Source organism: Bos javanicus, chromosome 22 (assembly GCF_032452875.1).
Source record: "Bos javanicus breed banteng chromosome 22, ARS-OSU_banteng_1.0, whole genome shotgun sequence".
Lineage (NCBI taxonomy): Eukaryota > Metazoa > Chordata > Mammalia > Artiodactyla > Bovidae > Bos > Bos javanicus.
Window position 1 is genome coordinate 33,945,890 of NC_083889.1, and position 17,696 is coordinate 33,963,585.

General features: G+C 40.4%; 1 protein-coding gene across 3 annotated transcripts in view; it reads left to right on the forward strand.

Moving 5' to 3' along the window:
- Positions 1-17,696, forward strand: part of SUCLG2 (succinate-CoA ligase GDP-forming subunit beta) — a 273,645-nt gene that overhangs the window by 53,423 nt on the left and 202,526 nt on the right. For all 3 annotated transcript variants that reach the window (XM_061396438.1, XM_061396439.1, XM_061396440.1), the window contains exon 2: positions 13,331-13,472. In XM_061396438.1, coding sequence (XP_061252422.1) covers positions 13,331-13,472 — 142 coding nt within the window. The remainder of the gene's footprint in view (positions 1-13,330; positions 13,473-17,696) is intronic.

A 17,696-nucleotide genomic window follows, 5' to 3' on the forward strand; every position in this document is an offset into this window, starting at 1 on the left:
CTTAAGTGTGCCAGGGTGACAGGTGAACTTGTGAGATTGAGTTAGCTAGGTCACTCAAAGTTGCTTCTATAAAGAAGCCATGAGAAGTCTATTTCTATCAGGTAAATCCCATTAAACTCAAATGTATCCTGAACTATTAAGTGCTATTAGATTGTTAGAAGGAGCACAAGTGGGTTGACTGAAATAAAGTTGGCCCTTTGCAAGCTTTCTACTGAATTTATTGGAAAGGACTTCAGGGAATAATTTAAGGAGAGCTGACAAATTGGGAAATGAAGGGAATGGAGTGGGGAAGGCGGCAGGGCTCTATTGGGGAGCTGAATCTGATGCACTGAGTTGACACTTGTGACTCATGGTAATGGCCATGCTGAACACATGTAACAAAACACCTTCACAGACCTTCTGTGTTTATATCCTCCCAGCAACCCTGGAAGATTTGGTGTTCTGCTTCACTAATATCTCTGCTTTACTTACTCAGTGTCACAAGCTCATTTGAGGTGGAGTTCTTGAAAACAGTCTTCTCACACCTTTGGGCAAGGTTGCTGAAGAAAAGTATCTAGCATTTTCTCTTCTCTGAGTATTCATGTAATCTCCTCTGGTGGCATGTGTAAATGCATAAAATGATTGACTGGGATTAGCTGACCAATTAATGGCCCCAGAATACAAGGTTGAGCACTGGCTGTTGTATTATTCCACTGTTCTGAATTTGTTTTCCAGTAAGCACTTTGCATGAAGACTATTCTTGGAACCCCAAAGCCACAGAGACTACCAGAGAGACTCACTTGCATGAGTGAAGTATATCTCTCTCACACACACACAAACACACACACTTTTTATGAGGTGAAAGAGTGACCTGATTTTCAGGAAATTCTAGAGTTACTCACTGATGCTAGTAATGAGCAGAAAGACAAGTTTTATGAACGTGAACCTGACATAAAAGCAAGCCACCTGGCACAGCCCTGAGACAGTTCATAGATGAAAAGCTGTGTCCTCCCCTGCTGCCCTGAGCTCACCTGTTCTGCACAGCTGTAGTGCTGGTGTGCTGGAAGGGCCTGAGCACGTGGGTGGATGCTTCATGCTGGCTTCATAAGGCTGTGACAGCTTGGCAGCAGGGGTAGGAAGTCCTCCAGAGCTCAGTTACTCATGTACAGTGTGAGCTATTGGCACAGCATGATCCCAGATTTCTTTTAGATCTGATTTTTTACTTCTTCTGTTGAAGATTTTTTCTGGCTTGCTGTCTTGTATTTTATTGATTAATAAATCCATCTTAACTCATGGAATTAGGCATAGTTATTAAATTTATTGTGTTAAGTATATAACTGTATTTTAAAAATGGGTAATGACAAGATTACTATCAAGTCATATGTGTGTCCAATATGAAGAAGTTTCAAATGCTGCTTTCTTTTTATATTTACTCAGATAATGTTTAAATGGGCTTACCAGGTGGCACTGTGGTAAAGAATCTGCCTGCCAAGGCAGGAGACACAGGTTCGATCCCTGGGTCAGGAAGATTGGAGAAGGAAGTGGCAACAGGAAAATTTCTGTGTACAGAGGCTCTTGGCAGGCTACAGTTCATGGTGTTGCAAAGAGTTGGACACGATTGAGCACATACGCATATAATGTTTAAATAAAGGTCATAAAGTGTACTTGATACTGTTGAAGTCTCTTGGTACCCTTTCCCCAAACTAATATCTCTCTCTGACTGTCTAACCTAGTCACTGTTCTAAACTTGGCATGCCATTTTTTAAATTGTTGATATATTAACTCACATTGTTGCAGAGGGAAAAACTTTTCCTCTACCCATCTTCGGTTCATTGTCTGGGTTCCTTCAAATTAGGCTGAGAAAAAAAAGAGAAAAACAGGTGCAGTGTGCACACACATGGCAGCACTCAGTGATGAGTAACTTAAAGAGGTGATCAGAACTCAGGCTTTTGTAGCATCTTAACAGAACAGTAAATTTGTAGGGGAGTGATAGGATGAAGGAAAAGGACTTCTAGGGGGAGCAGATTGTGGGAGGTTAAATAGGTGGGGGATACTGATGGGAGGTAAGGACTAGTTAGTAGGTTTCTTGAGTTGATCCCTCTGGTGTTTCTGTGGTGAGTCTAGATTTATCTCCCCTGATTAAGAATCATTCTACCCTTGGGAGGGGAGTTTGGGGGAGAATGGATACAAGTATATGGAAGACTGAATCCCTTTGCTGTCCCCCTGAAACTATCACAATGTTGTTAGTTGGCTATACTTCATATAAAAAAAAAAAATTGAAAGAAGGGTCATCCTGTCCTTCCTTGTTCATGCATGTGTGTGTCAGGGACAGGGAGAGAGAGAGGTAGTTGGGAGCAGAGTTTTTCTTGTGTCTGTTTCTTTTTGTTTTCCTTTAGCTCAGAAAAATCCTTATGCCTAAATGGCATATTTTTGGGGTAGCATGCTCTGAACCCCTTTATTTATCTCCATAAGTTTGTTTAATATTATTATTTTTCCTGTTTAAGTATGCATACTCTTATGTGTCCCCCTCTTGTCTGTCACTTGCTTTCTTTTCCCTCTCTCTGTTTTGCTTTGAAAATTTGTGTTGATCTATTTCAAGAGTTGGCTTATTCATTCAAAACATTTTAAGAAATTCCATTGGATATGCTACATTTTATTAATCCTTAGGTTTCATTTCTTCTTCTTCTTCTTCTTCTTTTTTTTTTTTTACTATTTCTGCTTGCTTTCTCTTTAATTAAAGGAGGAATTCTGTTTTCTCCTTGGAGAGAAGCTGCAGATGGGCCACTGTAGCAGGAGAGTGCTATAGGAGGGCCGTTTGCCTGTTGCCCACTGGGATCTATATTAAATAATGAAAGAAGTTTATAAGATCAAAGACCCAGCAGCTCTGATGTTGTAAAATGATGTACAGAAGTGTCAATAATTAAGTGTAATGCAAAGGCCAGTTTGGGCAAAAAAGTCCAAAGTTAAGATTGTTTCTAAAGAAATGCTTTTTTATGAGTAGCAGGTACATAAAACTCACTAGGCTTAATGAACGAACCTTGTAAAGTGTGTGTGTGTTGGGTGCATGTGTGTGTCTAATACTAGATGTATTTTTACTTTATTCCCCACATGTAATCCATGAGGAAGCTTTGCTTAATTACCAAATTCTGCCCTCCATTTCTGTTTCCATCTCCACCACCTTCTCTGTGGTCTAGTTGAGGATTCTACAAACTGTGGCCTGCTAGCCACATCGTTTTTGTAAATAAAGATTTATTGGAACACAGTCCTGCCCATTTATTTATGTATTATCTAATAAGTCTGCTTGTGCTACAAAAGCAGAGTTGAATAGTTGCAACTGAGACTATCTAGCCTCCAAGCCTATAGTATTTACTATTTGGTTATTTACAGAAAAAGGTTGCAGGCTCTATTCTGTTTAATATTGCTCTCTTATAATTGGTTTCGTTCTGTTAAACAGAAGACACAGTGATTTTTCTAAAATGTGATTTGATCTTCTCATCCTAACTGTGAGTAAAAATAATCTCAACTCTACTCTGTAGCTTAAAAGCACCTGCATGGCCTGGTCCCTGCTCACCTTTCCACCCTTATCCCTTTCAGGATTCCCCCTTGTTCTGGTCATACTGAGCCTTTCCTGTGTCAGAACAGTCTGCTTGAATTCTCATGGTTACTTCACATGTCTCCCTGCTTTCTGACTTTAGGTTTTTGCATGGATGACATTTCCTCAGAGGTGACTGCTCAATCTGCAGTTAGCCTCCATCATTTATTATGCATATTTTATTTCCTTCATAAGCTTCTTTGTAATTATACCCTTCATTTATGTGCTCACGTCTTTCTTCCTTGCTTCCTGTCTTAGGATGCAAACTCTGTGATGGCAAAAAACATGCCTGTACTGTTGATCTTGGTTGCCAAGCATAGTTACCGCCACATTTTAAAGTCCAGTGGAAAATTGTTGAATAAATGAAGAAGGTATAGCTTCTGCCTAGTTCTTTGGTAGGAGTTAAAATGCAAGCATATGTTTATGCTACCTAATTTGTTTTCTTTCTCTGTATAAATAAATCTTGCCCACTTCTGTTCACAGTGTAAACTTAAGGTGATTTTCTTTCAAAACATAATCAAGCTGGCATACTCTTCACCAGGGAACAGGCAGGCATTTTGAAACACTGCTTCTCAGGATATTTAGAGCCTTTTATACATTTGTTTCTGCTGTTGTGTTAATATGCTAATGTTTTTTGGGGTTGTATTTTTTCTCTTTCTTTCTTGCTGCTGGCAGAGCAGCAGTGTGGAGTTATGGAGTGAAGCCCCCTTTGGACATCTGTCCTTACTACAAAGAGTTTTACATTTCTTTGCTCCTTAAAAAAAGTGCTGCTTTTCTGCTGAACCTAGGATAAAAAGAATGAAGCAGTATCTTTGAGCATCTTAATTCTTTTGACTTAGTGAAATCCATTCAGGAACCTCTCTCTTATTCAGAGCTTCTCATTTTTCCCTTGAACCTCCTTTCCAGTTCTGCTCAGTACTGTTCTACAGTGAAATCCACAAAACAAAACCTCCTGCCTCTCCTCTCGCCCCAGTTTATTTCACTGCCCAGGACCCACTTTTGTGGGCTAGGAGGCCATTCAGGATTTCTGCCTTACTAAAGAGCACAGACTCTGGAGTCTGACACACACAATCCTGGACTAGAATGCGGCTTTGCCTGTAACCACTTAGCTTTCCTGAGCCTTCACTTGCTCATGTGTAAAATGGGCTTCTGCTAGTTTGTTTCCTTGTAGAGTGGTTGTGAGAATTAATTGACATAGCACTTTTCTAGTATCTAATACAGTTTCTGCAGCTTCGTGGCACTTAACAATTGCCAGCTAGTATTTGGTGTAGTCTTAAAATATAATACTTTGTCAAGGTACTCAAAGAAGAATTAAATCTAAAATAGCATCTGGCTGTGATCCAGTGTCTGGAGAGTCTGAAAGGGCAGCTTTGAATTCTTCCCTGCTAGGACAGATTATTTTATTTTTGTAACAGTTGCTGCTCCCCTTACTGTGGGCCTTAGAGAAGATGTACTATCAGAGATGTATTGTAAGTGAGGCGTGAATAGCCTCAGGCTCCTAGTCTGATCCTCATCTAATAGTTTATTGTAAAGAAGAGTTCAAGTATTACTTCTCTTGATCACTGTATGGCCAGGCCACTCAAGATGGCTGTTCTCTTGCTTTCTGTCCATCCCCTGTCCGACCAGTGCCTGCTTCACCTACACCCTACTCTCTTGACTGACCTTTCTGTGAACTTGCCCCATGTCCCAGCTATTGATTGTTCTTATCAAAGGGGTAGTAAGAAGCATGCCCCTCTCTGGTTTCCGTGGTAACTAAAGAGCCCACCTGATGTCCATTCCCCTCTAACTGGTAATCTCCTCCTCCCCCCCAGAAGCAATCCACGTCCTGCCCACTGTCCCCACACACAATGGGGTGGTGTTGCTCCAGGATCCTGCTTCAGACACACATGTTCCCCATCTTTATTGTTTATATGATCACCTACTATTTTTATTCTAATGATTCCTCAATGTCTCCTTGTCACCCTTTTCTCCTGATTTGTTTTTCTACATTAAATCATAGTAGCTAACCTCTTTTTGGTGCTTATGATACACTGGGCATTGTTCTAATTGATTTGTATTTAGTCCCTCAGTTCAGTTCAATTCAGTTCAGTCGCTCAGTCATGTCCGACTCTCTGCGACCCCATGAACCGCAGCACGCCAGGCCTCCCTGTCCATCACCATCTCTCGGAGTTCACTCAAACTCAGGTCCATCGAGTCGGTGATGCCATCCAGCCATCTCATCCTCTGTCATCCCCTTCTCCTCCTGCCCCCAATCCCTCCCAGCATCAGAGTCTTTTCCAATGAGTCAACTCTTCGCATGAGGTGGCCAAAGTACTAAAGTTCCCTACAGCAACCTGTAAGGATGGGCCTGTTCGTTTTCTCCCTTGTAAATGAGGAACCTCGTTTCAGCTGCCATTTCTCTCATCCATAGAGGGTAGCTTTCCTCTGTACCCCTGTTAGAGTTTAGGGACTCAGCCACAGGTGACTCATTAATTGGTTAATTAACTTCCTTACAGTGTGCAAAATGGGAATAATGTGAATGGCACATGGCCAGTTCTGGACAGAAAGGATGCTATATTTTCAAAGGTTATCCACATGAAGGCCCCACACTTTAGCTTGAACACGCAGTAAATATAACAGAGTCTTGGTACTCACTTTCCTGCTCTTTCTTCTGACATTATTCTGTCCTTTCCATAGGCTTAGGCTTCAAATCATGACGCTGCTCTTCTTTATCTGTTTCTTTAGCATGTTTTCTTTGTGAAGCAGGAGTTGACCTGCTGGTATTATCACATAAAAGGCTAAATAGAAAAGTGCTATTATTATTATTGTTATGATTATGTTATGATTATATTATGTTATAAACAGGTTATTAAGAGTTATAAACACTTAATCTCTTTTCCAGGGCATCAGTCAAGTTGCTACTTCATCAGAGTCTGTTTTAAGCAAGCAGACCTTTTTATGGTACTCTTACTGAGACACATCAAGTTATATCTGTCTTTTCATTTGCACCAACACGTTTATTTGAAGCCTAGTATTTCCTAGGTAACGTGACTAAGGTAGATTTATGGGTCCTAATTTGCATACAGAATAACATTGGCAAAAATGAAAATATAGCAAATAATACCAACTCTTGGCCTGCCATAGCCCACCGAGCATCTGCCTTCTTTGCCTGTAATGAGAGGGAAATGTATTTTCTTTCGAGTTTATAGCTAATTCCTTGTTTGTATTCCACTCTTATCAATGCTTTTGAGAGCTCAAAATGAGGTTTAAGAGCCTCTTCCTGCCTAATAGCAGGCGTATGTGTTAGAAGTGGTAGTTCTGTGTCACAGAGAAAGCAAGCCTTTGCTCTCCCACCCCAGTTTCACACCTCACTTGAAAAAACCCTGCTACATTTAAGTAAGCGAGCAAACCCTTCATTGTCTAGGCAAGTTAATAGACTCGAGGTTATACATTTGGGTTAAAGCCTAGGTTTAAGGACTTCCTCCCAGTGTTTTTGAGTAAATTGATTTTCATTCCACAAATAATAAAGTTTTTGTTTGTTTTAAATTATCAGATCAGATCAGATCAGTCGCTCAGTCGTGTCCGACTCTTTGCGACCCCACGAATCGCAGCACGCCAGGCCTCCCTGTCCATCACCAGCTCCTGGAGTTCACTGAGACTCTCGTCCATCGAGTCAGTGATGCCATCCAGCCATCTCATCCTCTGTCGTCCCCTTCTCCTCCTGCCCCCAATCCCTCCCAGCATCAGAGTCTTTTCCAATGAGTCAACTCTTCGCATGAGGTGGCCAAAGTACTGGAGTTTCAGCTTTAGCATCATTCCTTCCAAAGAAATCCCAGGGCTGACCTCCTTCAGAATGGACTGGTTGGATCTCCTTGCAGTCCAAGGAACTCTCAAGAGTCTTCTCCAACACCACAGTTCAAAAGCATCCATTCTTCGGTGCTCAGCCTTCTTCACTGTCCAACTCTCACATCCATACATGACCACAGGAAAAACCATAGCCTTGACTAGACGGACCTTTGTTGGCAAAGTAATGTCTCTGCTTTTGAATATGCCATCTAGGTTGGTCATAACTTTCCTTCCAAGGAGTAAGCGTCTTTGAATTTCATGGCTGCAGTCACCATCTGTAGTGATTTTGGAGCCCAGAAAAATAAAGTCTGACACTGTTTCCACTGTTTCCCCATCTATTTCCCATGAAGTGGTGGGACCGGATGCCATGATCTTCGTTTTCTGATTGTTGAGCTTTAAGCCAACTTTTTCACCCTCCGCTTTTACTTTCATCAAGAGGCTTTTGAGTTCCTCTTCACTTTCTGCCATGAGGGTTATGTCCTCTGCATATCTGAGGTTATTGATATTTCTCCCAGCAATCTTGATTCCAGTTTGTGTTTCTTGCAGTCCAGTGTTTCTCATGATGTACTCTGCATATAAGTTAAATAAACAGGGTGACAATATACAGCCTTGACGAACTCCTTTTCCTATTTGGAACCAGTCTATTGTTCCATGTCCAGTTCTAACTATTGCTTCCTGACCTGCATACAAATTTCTCAAGACTAGTCTCCTATTTGATGAGCATTTAGATCACTTTCAACTAAATTATTATGTACACCACTACACAGAAGAACCTTTTATGTATCTCAGGTACACATGTGAGTGTTCTGCTAGTTTAAACACTCAAGAAGTAGACTTCCCAGTTCAGAGAATGTGGGTGTTTTGGTTACTGCCATCAGTGCTGTCAACATTGTTTTTGGAGTTGGTCACTCTGGTGTTTGATCATCAATAACATTATCAGACCTTCATTGTTTTCCCCTGTCAAATGGCATCTTTGTTACTTTTGGCAAAATGGCCTCTCCTTTTTGTTGTAGATTCTGTTTTCCTGGTTAGCAGTGAGTTTTTGGCTCTTTCTCAGTCTCTGTTGTGCTGCCTTCCTGAGTGAAGCAGGACCATGGATGGTCAGGCTGAAGAAAGACAGGGCGGGTAGAGAGCCTGTGGGCAGATGTGGCTCGTGTGTTCTCTCTTTGAGGATGGGGTGCCCATTTCAGTGACATTTCTTTCTAACGCCCTTTATTGTTTATTTTCTCCCTCCCATGGTGTTATTTCAGTAGTCTCTACACTTCTAATTTTAAAACCATGGGGAAAAATGCTTTCTTGATCGTGTCATTTTTTTTTTTCCTTCTGTGTAGCTGTCTAATTTTGTGCTTTGAGTTTTCTCATGAATTTTTGCCTGCTTAGTCATTGTCTTTTTATCTCTTGGTTCTTTGTCCTTTCCCTCATTTTTCATTCTTTTTCTTCTGCCTCTGCTCCCTTGTTCCCATAGGCCCTTAAATCTTTATGTGGTGCTTTTCTTTTAAGTTGTATTTTCCCCTTCTCCTCCAAGCTTAGAAATGCTTGCTTTGTCAAAGAAATGCAGAAGGGAAGGGAGCAACAGAAATCCGGAAGGAAACCAAACCCAGGTGCCCACCCACTTCAGCTGTTTTGAGAACATGATGCTGTCCCTCATGTGGTCACGTTGCCAAAATCTGTATGAAAGAAGGAAAGAACACTGAAATTAGTCCCTTTCACAGTAGGGTCTCTGAGCACATTACTTCCTATCTTTAGGTCTCAAGTTTTTGAATACAAAATGAGGAGGCTGGACCTCAGTAAGGCTTCTGTAGTGGCTCAACAGTCAGGAATCCACTTGCCAATGCAGGAGACACAGGTTCAATCCCTCGGTCGGAAAGATCCACTGGAGAAAGAAATGGCAACCCAGTCTAGCATTCTTGCCTTTTAAATTCCATGGACAAAGGAGACTGTTGGGCTGCAGTCCATGGGGCTGCAGAGAGTTGGACACGACTGAGTGTGCACACAGACACAGTTGCAAAGAGCACAGGAAGTGATTTGAAGGCAAACAGGCAAATTTGAAGGCAAGCAGGCAGGAACAACTAAAAGGCACGGGGTCAACATGATCTTTAAACTCTTCCGTTACATTCCAGAGTTCATAGATTCCCTCGGAGATTCTTGACTTCTTCAGTGAAGATAATAGTATAGGGTTTTAACAGGTCATTCCTCTTAGGAGACGAAATAAACTACTTAACACCATTTTAGAGTCTTAGGTCAGCATCCACTCATACCTTCTCTTCCCTTACTGCCAAAACCTGGAGCAGCTACATTTTTCCAGCATTTCATGAGGATCTTTTTTCTGGTAGATTTTTGGCCTTTTGAAGTCAGGAATATGATCCTGCTTATACCAATCTCAGTCTTTATTACCAAGAGGCTTGTGGGAATGTGGAGCTAGAATATAGTCGCAGGGCATCAACAGTATTATATAGTCAGTCAGTACCGTTGATTGGAGAAGCTTTGCTGTGTTATAGGCATCTGTGATATTGGGGCAGTGGTCAACCCTGCAGCCTGGGTTTCCTAACTGGTAAGATGGTTTTTATTAGGACAAGTTAGGTGCTATAGATGGGCTAAGTTCTGCACAACAGCAAATAGCTAAGTGTCAATGGCTAAAAGTCCACAAAGGTTTATTTTTCACTGCACATTCATTGTGATCCACCTGGGGATGGTCAGTCCTTTCTCTAACCCCTAGCTCATAGATCAGCTGCCATCTCGAATACTGACAATCTCCAGGTCATGAGAGAGAGCCTGGATGGGTAGTGGGTTGATAATCAGATGCTGGACCTGATGTGTCATGTACCATATATACTCATGCCTTATTACCTGCAACTAGTTGCATGGCCTCACCTAGCTTCAGCTAAGGCAAGGAAGTGCCTGGTAGGAGGACAGGTTGGAATATTTGTTAGTTAGCATTAATGGTAAGTACAGCGATAATAATACTTGACTTTTCAAGACTTTTTGGCCATTAGATAATACGAATACTTATAATGCCTAACCCATAGAACATGCTCAGTCAGTAATAGGTGGAACCATTATTATTATTATCATTGTTATTATTTAGCAGTTGATTACATTTCCAACATTCTTTACAACATCCTTCTACTTAGAAAGTGTTTCTCTTCTTTTTTCTGCTCATGAAAATGCTAAAGTAGACTCAACTTGTTTGTCTCTAGACATATCACAGATTCTTAATTAATGAAGTTGAGTTAATGAAGTTTTAGAGCAAGACAGGGGCCCTCAGGTCATTATTCTGTAAGATGATCACTTTGTGAAGTGATGGCTTGAATATCAGCGGTGGCTTCAGAACTGTGGTCACTGTGTTTTCAATTTAAGAGCCACAGACTCTAAACAGCTTTTCATTTTGAGTCAATGCAGAAACCGTCAATATGTATTATATGTCTATGAAGCTGGTCTCCGGATCAATTGCAATTAGTTTGCAGCAGATTGCATTAACATATCTAAAATTAATACAGCGAATGTTCTGATGAAAAGAAATTGACCACAACCACACTATGGCTGTTTTTAGTCTCTCTCAAACGTTCTTTTCAAACAGTATTTCTTTTCTTCTTTGTTAATGGCTTTAAATTGGTATGTCAACTTAGACTTAATGTATTGATCCTTCCCTAATTTACCTTTTAAAAGTGGTCCCAGAATATGGCACATTACTAATGTTCAATCGTTTCTTTCTTTAGGGGACTTTTACTAAATGCCTTAAGCTTGAATTTTTTTTTTTTTGTCATGTTACATGAGGTGCTGTTAAGACTGCTAAGTCAACAAGTACATTAATTTTTGAATTGTGTTTTTCACATTACTAATGTTTCATCAAGATTTAAAAATTCAGAAGTAAGATTAACAAATTATATATAATTAACAAATTATATACAGTAAATGTGAGCATTATGTCTAGTAGTTTATTTTTATCTTAGCATTTTCTGTTTCTAAAGAAGTAGTGCAGGCAACTTCAGTTTTAATAACATCATTACTAGTATTTATAAGGATGGAACAAAGAGACAGCTTGAGGCTTGATCATGTTGAAATGTGAATTTTTTACAAGTGTGTATAAATTATGTTATGCTTATTTTAGATCTGAAGGAGTTTTACTTTTTTTAGAGCAAGTCAGTTTCTGGAAATGAAAATTATCTGTATCAGGGGACAAAAAGACAAAAGGCAGAATTTATTCGTTTGGCTATCTTACTGGTATTTTATCAATTTCTTCTGTATGCCAAGCACCATCACATTCTTCATACAGATACAAAGAAGTTGAAGACACACTCTGCCCTTGAGTAGAACCCAGTCTTGCTGTAAGGTTCTGGAGCTTTTTTGGAATGCCTCCCATCCAGAAGAGCTTCATGAGTGCATTGTAGCTTGGAGATGCCAGAAGAACATGCCATTTTAAGGACACATTAGAGGTCTTGAAAGCTACTGGCTCCACGTGGTAAAGCCCTGTGGACCTCAGTTTGTGGTCTGTGTGATGTTGCTCAGTCACTCACCGAGGCCCTTGCCTGGTGTTTCTAGGAAGCGTGTCAGGTGATCTTCCACCACCACTTGTGATCTTCCATCACAAAACTGGATCACCAGTCTTGTGATCCAGTTGTGTTATTGATTTTTTGGTTGGTTTGTGTATTAATGGCATTGTTATCTTACCTCCTGTGAACAGTGGTTCCTTTGTATCATAGCCCATGGATAGAAATGAAACTAAGTGTATTTATTTTTTCTTTTCTTTTAAAAACAAGTCTTATGAATTTAATGGGCTTCCCTGATAGCTCAGTTGGTAAAGAATCTGCCTGCAATGCAGGAGACCCCGGTTCAACTCCTGGATCGGGAAGATTCTCTGGATAAGAGATAGGCTACCCATGCCAGTGTTCTTAGATTTCCCTTGTGGCTCAGCTGGTAAAGAATCTGCCTGCAGTGCAGGAGACCTGGGTTCTTTCTCTGGTTTGGGAAGATCCCTTGGAGAAGGGAAAGGCTACCCACTCCAGTATTCTGGCCTGGAGAATCCCAAGGACTGTATAGCCCATGGGGTTGCGAAGAGTCGGACACTACTGAGTGACTTCAACTTTCACAAATTTAATAGATAATGTTATTGATCTTATTGGATAGAATGAGAAGAGTTTTTTCATGCCATTCTATCCTTTGATCCTTTTCTTTCAGTACAAATGAAAGCTTACTGATCAGTGCGTAATGGAAGACAACTTTCACATGATTCTTAAGCAGTTACTTTAATATACAAATTGCAGTTTTTAGGAATTAGTAACTTAATTAATGGTGACTATTTCAGGTTACTATACTCAACTTTGGTGAGTTGGAGATAATCTCATTAAATATGTAATGGAATCCATTAAAAACCACAATAAAGAAATGGATTAGTCTGTGGCCCATTGACCTCAAAGAGTTAAAACAAATTTCCTGAGTTACCTTAATGTTTAATGATGTATATAGTTATTTAATGCTGTGAACTTTGTTTGGAGTGGAGACAGGGAAAAGCATATGCTGTACAACAGAGTCCTTAACAGTTTTAAAGGTAATTTTTAAATAAAGTCCTTATGGACTCACAGGCAGCTGCAGAACTAGTGCAGCAGTCCCATGTCCTCTTCACCCAGTGTCCCCTCATGTTGACATCTTACATAGTTTAATATCAAAATTAGGAAATTGGCCTTGACTGAGCTACGACTGAAGCTCCCCTATTAACTAAATTTAGACCTTATTTATTTGGGTGTATGTGCAGTTGTCCTTAAAAGTTTTGATTAGAAAAACAAGCATGGAGAATTCATTTTATATATGTATTTTTTGCTTCTAAGATTTCTGTTGCTAACTCATGTTTGAGGGTACCTATTAGATTGGCCCTACCGGTTGACTGTTACTTTTCTTTCTGTTTTAAGTCTTCTTATCTCTTTTCCCCAATTTCTCTAGGTGGTTCAATTAACATCCAGAAGATGGCTGAACCTGCAGGAATACCAGAGTAAGAAATTAATGTCTGACAACGGAGTGAAAGTTCAAAGATTCTTTGTTGCCGACACTGCCAATGAAGCTCTGGAGGCTGCTAAGAGACTAAGTAAGCTAATTCATAATGGGTGAAATATGCTTGCCAAATTAGTGAATTCACAGGTAGTGGTTTCCCACTAGTTAAATTTCTCAGTTGCAGGTTATAGTAACAGTGACAGGTACAGTGGAGAACTTTGAGTTGTAAGGGCAAAATGCCCAATTAAGAAAGCTTTATTCTTTGACATGAGACAGAAACATATGTGGTACCACTCTATAGTAATTTTTCCATGTTTCTCAGCCACCATTTCACCTAGTTCTCTTATCTGTGGTTTAGTGGCTGTGAGAAAATTGGTTGAAGGGTATAAAGTGTCAAAAGAGAAGCCTGTTGGAGGGCGAGTCAGGAAAGACAGTTGGCATCCTTCATTAAGCCTCTGAGAACATGGGGAAAGTTCCCTCTGAGTGACTGGAGGAGAGAAAGGGAAGAATCTGCATTTCGAAATCCTGCTGAATTTGGTTCAGTGTTTTGCCCTTTGATTTATCAGCTCTATAACTTTGCGTAAGTACTTTTTCTTTTCTGTGCCTCATTTTGTTAGTCTGTAAATCAAGGCTAATGTGTTTACCTCCCAAAGCTATTTAGAGCCTTTAAGGGAGCCTTTAAGGGAGACTGCATGGAGCTTCCCTGGTGTCTGAGTGGTAAAGAATCCACCTGCCAGTGCAGGAGGCACAGGAGAAGTGGGTTTGGTACCTGGATTGGGAAGATGTCCTGGAATAGGAAATGGCATTTCTCTCCAGGTTTGGTCCCTGGATTGGGAAGATGCCCTAGAGTAGGAAATGGCAGTTCATTCCAGTATTCTTGCCTGGGCGATCCCATGGACAGAGGAGCCTGGCAGGCTACAGTCCGTGGGGTTGCACAAAAGTTGGACACGACTTACCAGCTAAACAACAACAATAAGGGAGACTGCACACTAGTATGTGGTAGAAAATCCAGTTCGTTTCCCTAGTTATGGATTGAGAAATGAGGACTCAGACTTTGATGTTTTCAGTGAGCATTCCTTTAGTGCCATGTAGACTCTCTTGTTGTTGGTCTGGATAAGCACCATCCATTAGAAATTTGAGCCCCACAAATATTGTTAAATTTTCTAAGTCACCTTAGTAAAGGTAAAAATAAATAGGTGAAACAAATTTTAATAATATATTTTGTTTGCCCCAGTATATCCAAAATACTATCATTTCAAAATATAATTAATATAAAACAGTTTTCAAGGGGTTATTTTATATTCTTTTCTTGTGCTCCGTTGAGTTCAGTTCAGTCGCTCAGTCATGTTCGACTCTTTGCGACCCCATGAAGCGCAGCACACCAGGCCTCCCTGTCCATCACCAACTCCCAGAGTCCACCCAGACCCATGTCCACCAAGTCGGTGATGCCATCCAACCATCTCATCCTCTGTCGTCTGCTTCTCCTCCTGCCCTCAGTCTTTCCCAGCATCAGGGTCTTTTCCAATGAGTCAGCTCTTCACATTAGGTGGCCAAAATATTGGAGTTTCAGCTTCAACATCCGTCCTTCTAATGAACACCCAGGACTGATCTCCTTTAGGATGGACTGGTTGGATCTCCTTGCAGTCCAAGGGACCCTCAAGCGTCTTCTCCAACACCACAGTTCAAAAGCATCAATTCTTTGGCGCTCAGCCTTCACTGTCCAACTCTCACATCCATACATGACCACTGGAAAAACCATAGCCTTGACTAGATGGACCTTTGTTGGCAAAGTAATGTCTCTGCTTTTGAATATGCTATCTAGGTTGGTCATGGACAGGGAGGCCTGGCGTGCTGCGATTCATGGGGTCACAAAGAGTCGGACATGACTGAGTGACTGAACTGAACTGACTGACTGAGGTTGGTGATAACTTTCCTTCTAAAGAGTAAGCATCTTTTAATTTCATGGCTGCAGTCACCATCTGCAGTGATTTTGGAGCCCCGCCAAGATAAAATCAGACACTGTTTCCCCATCTATCTGCCATGAAATGATGGGATCAGATGCCATGATCTTAGTTTTCTGAATGTTGAGCTTTAAGCATTTTTTTACTGTCCTCTTTTACTTTCATTAAGAGGCTCTTTAATTCTTCTTCACTTTCTGCCATAAGGGTGGTGTCATCTGCATATCTGAGGTTATTGATATTTCTCCCGGCAATCTTGATTCCAAGTTGTGTTTCTTCCAGCCCAGTGTTTCTCATGATGTACTCTGCATATAAGTTAAATAAGCAGGGTGACAATATACAACCTTGACATACTCCTTTTCCTATCTGAAACCAGTCTGTTGTTCCATGTCCAGTTCTAACTGTTGCTTCCTGACCTGCATACAGGTTTTTCAAGAGGCAGGTCAGGTGGTCTGGTATTCCCATCTCTCTCAGAATTTTCCACATTTTATTGTGATCCACACAGTCAAAGACTTTGGCATAGTCAATGAAATAGAAATAGATGTTGCTAATGCTCACAAACCTGATTTATATATTACTTCTCCAGGACATCTCATTTCACGTTGACCACATTTCAGGTGCTTGAAAGACACATGTTGTGGCTACCCTGTTGTACAGTACAAATCTGGACACTAGAAAGATGTGTCTGTGCATTCTTTGGTTGCAACCTTGGAGAGCAGTTGTTTCCCATTAAAGAATAAAGAATAGAGCATCTGCTCACTGGCATTGCCCAGGCAGCTGTAGCAGAGTTTGAGAGTATAAAACAGAGGCAGGCTCTGTATTTCAATTTTTCAATTTTCTTTGCTCTTTTAAGAGTAAGAAGTGAGGTACTTCAGCTAGTACTTGTTGTTTTACCTCCCTTTCAGAGTTCCCCCAGGTGCTTAAATGCAGCTCCTTTATAGTCAATTGAAATATATATGTATTCTTTCTTTCAACAAATATTTATTGTCACCCACATGTTGTAGGCACAGTGGATGCAGCTGTGGAGGATGAGCGAGCCCCGTTTCTCCTTTGAAGCTGCATTCTAGAAAGAAATGGATTTGTACTTTTCAGATGTTAAATGTAGAAACTGAGAGCAGTTTATATTTTAAGAAACAAAAATTGGTTTTATTTTCAAGAACTATCAAAATTGTTTTTTATGGTGGAAAAACATTAGACCTACACCTGGGTGAGAGTGCCTCAGTGAACTGTGGTAATAGACTCAGTAAAGTTAGTATTGCAACATCTTTACATGAAAGGGTCATTTTTGTTTTATACTCTTGTGGTTTGGGGATTGGATAATGAGAGCAAGAAATGTAAAGTTCAGATTGGTCTTTGCTCTACATTTCCCCCATTATTTCCTCAAATGTGCTGACTCACTAGTAGTCCAGGTTGAAGAATCTTTCTTAAGGGAATTCGAGAGGCCAACTGATTACTTCCCACCCCTTTAAGTGGAGCACAGCTAAGAGGACTTATCTTTCAGATTTTCATAGAGATGTGGAGTTAACTAATTGGCTTCTTAGCCATGGATTTTTTTTATAAGCATTTATTTAGCCACCACTTTGTGGTTGGGGCTTGTATACTGTGTCAGACAGGATTTTTGCTCTGGAGGAATTAACAAGGTGATTTCCAATGCTAAGGGAGGGAAAGAAATGAACAGTGAAGCAAGCTTAAAAGAAAACTAAAATTCAGAAATGAATATCACCTTTTAAAGAAGGCATTGTGGTACTTGAAGTGTGGTTTTTAAAGAAAATGAAACTGAATTGAAAATGATGTGGCTGTATGTGTGCCTTGGCCAGTGCATACCCGTGATAATCCTTAGATGAGGTGGCCACAGGAAGGCCTCCCTGTGATCTGCTTAGAGCTAAAAGGGAGTTTAGAGAACTTACAGAGCGCCTCATTTGCTGCACGAATGAGTAATCCTTCTCTTACTCAGTGAGTAGTTTTGGTGAAAGGAAGAGCCCTGATTTTTGTTGTTTAATAGATACTTTTGATCAGAACAGTAATTTATAGTATTGGAGGAGGAGGTGGTACCAAGTCTAGTTGATAAAAATGAAAGAAGTTAATAGTGAATATGAAAGGAAGTGTGCACATCACTGAGATAGTTTGGAGAGAACAAAACAAGAAGAATCTGGCAAAATTCCATAGTGTTTATGTTCTTATCAGTGTAAATTGATAAGCATCAACAGCACAATTGAGAGATTCACCAAATAAATTTGAAGTTAAAGCTGGATCACACATATATGTTCCTGATTGTCCTGAAAGTAGGACCTCTGCCTTATAATTATAGTATTTTAATGGGGAAAAATTATGTAGAAGAATAATGTGTGTAACATGCAATA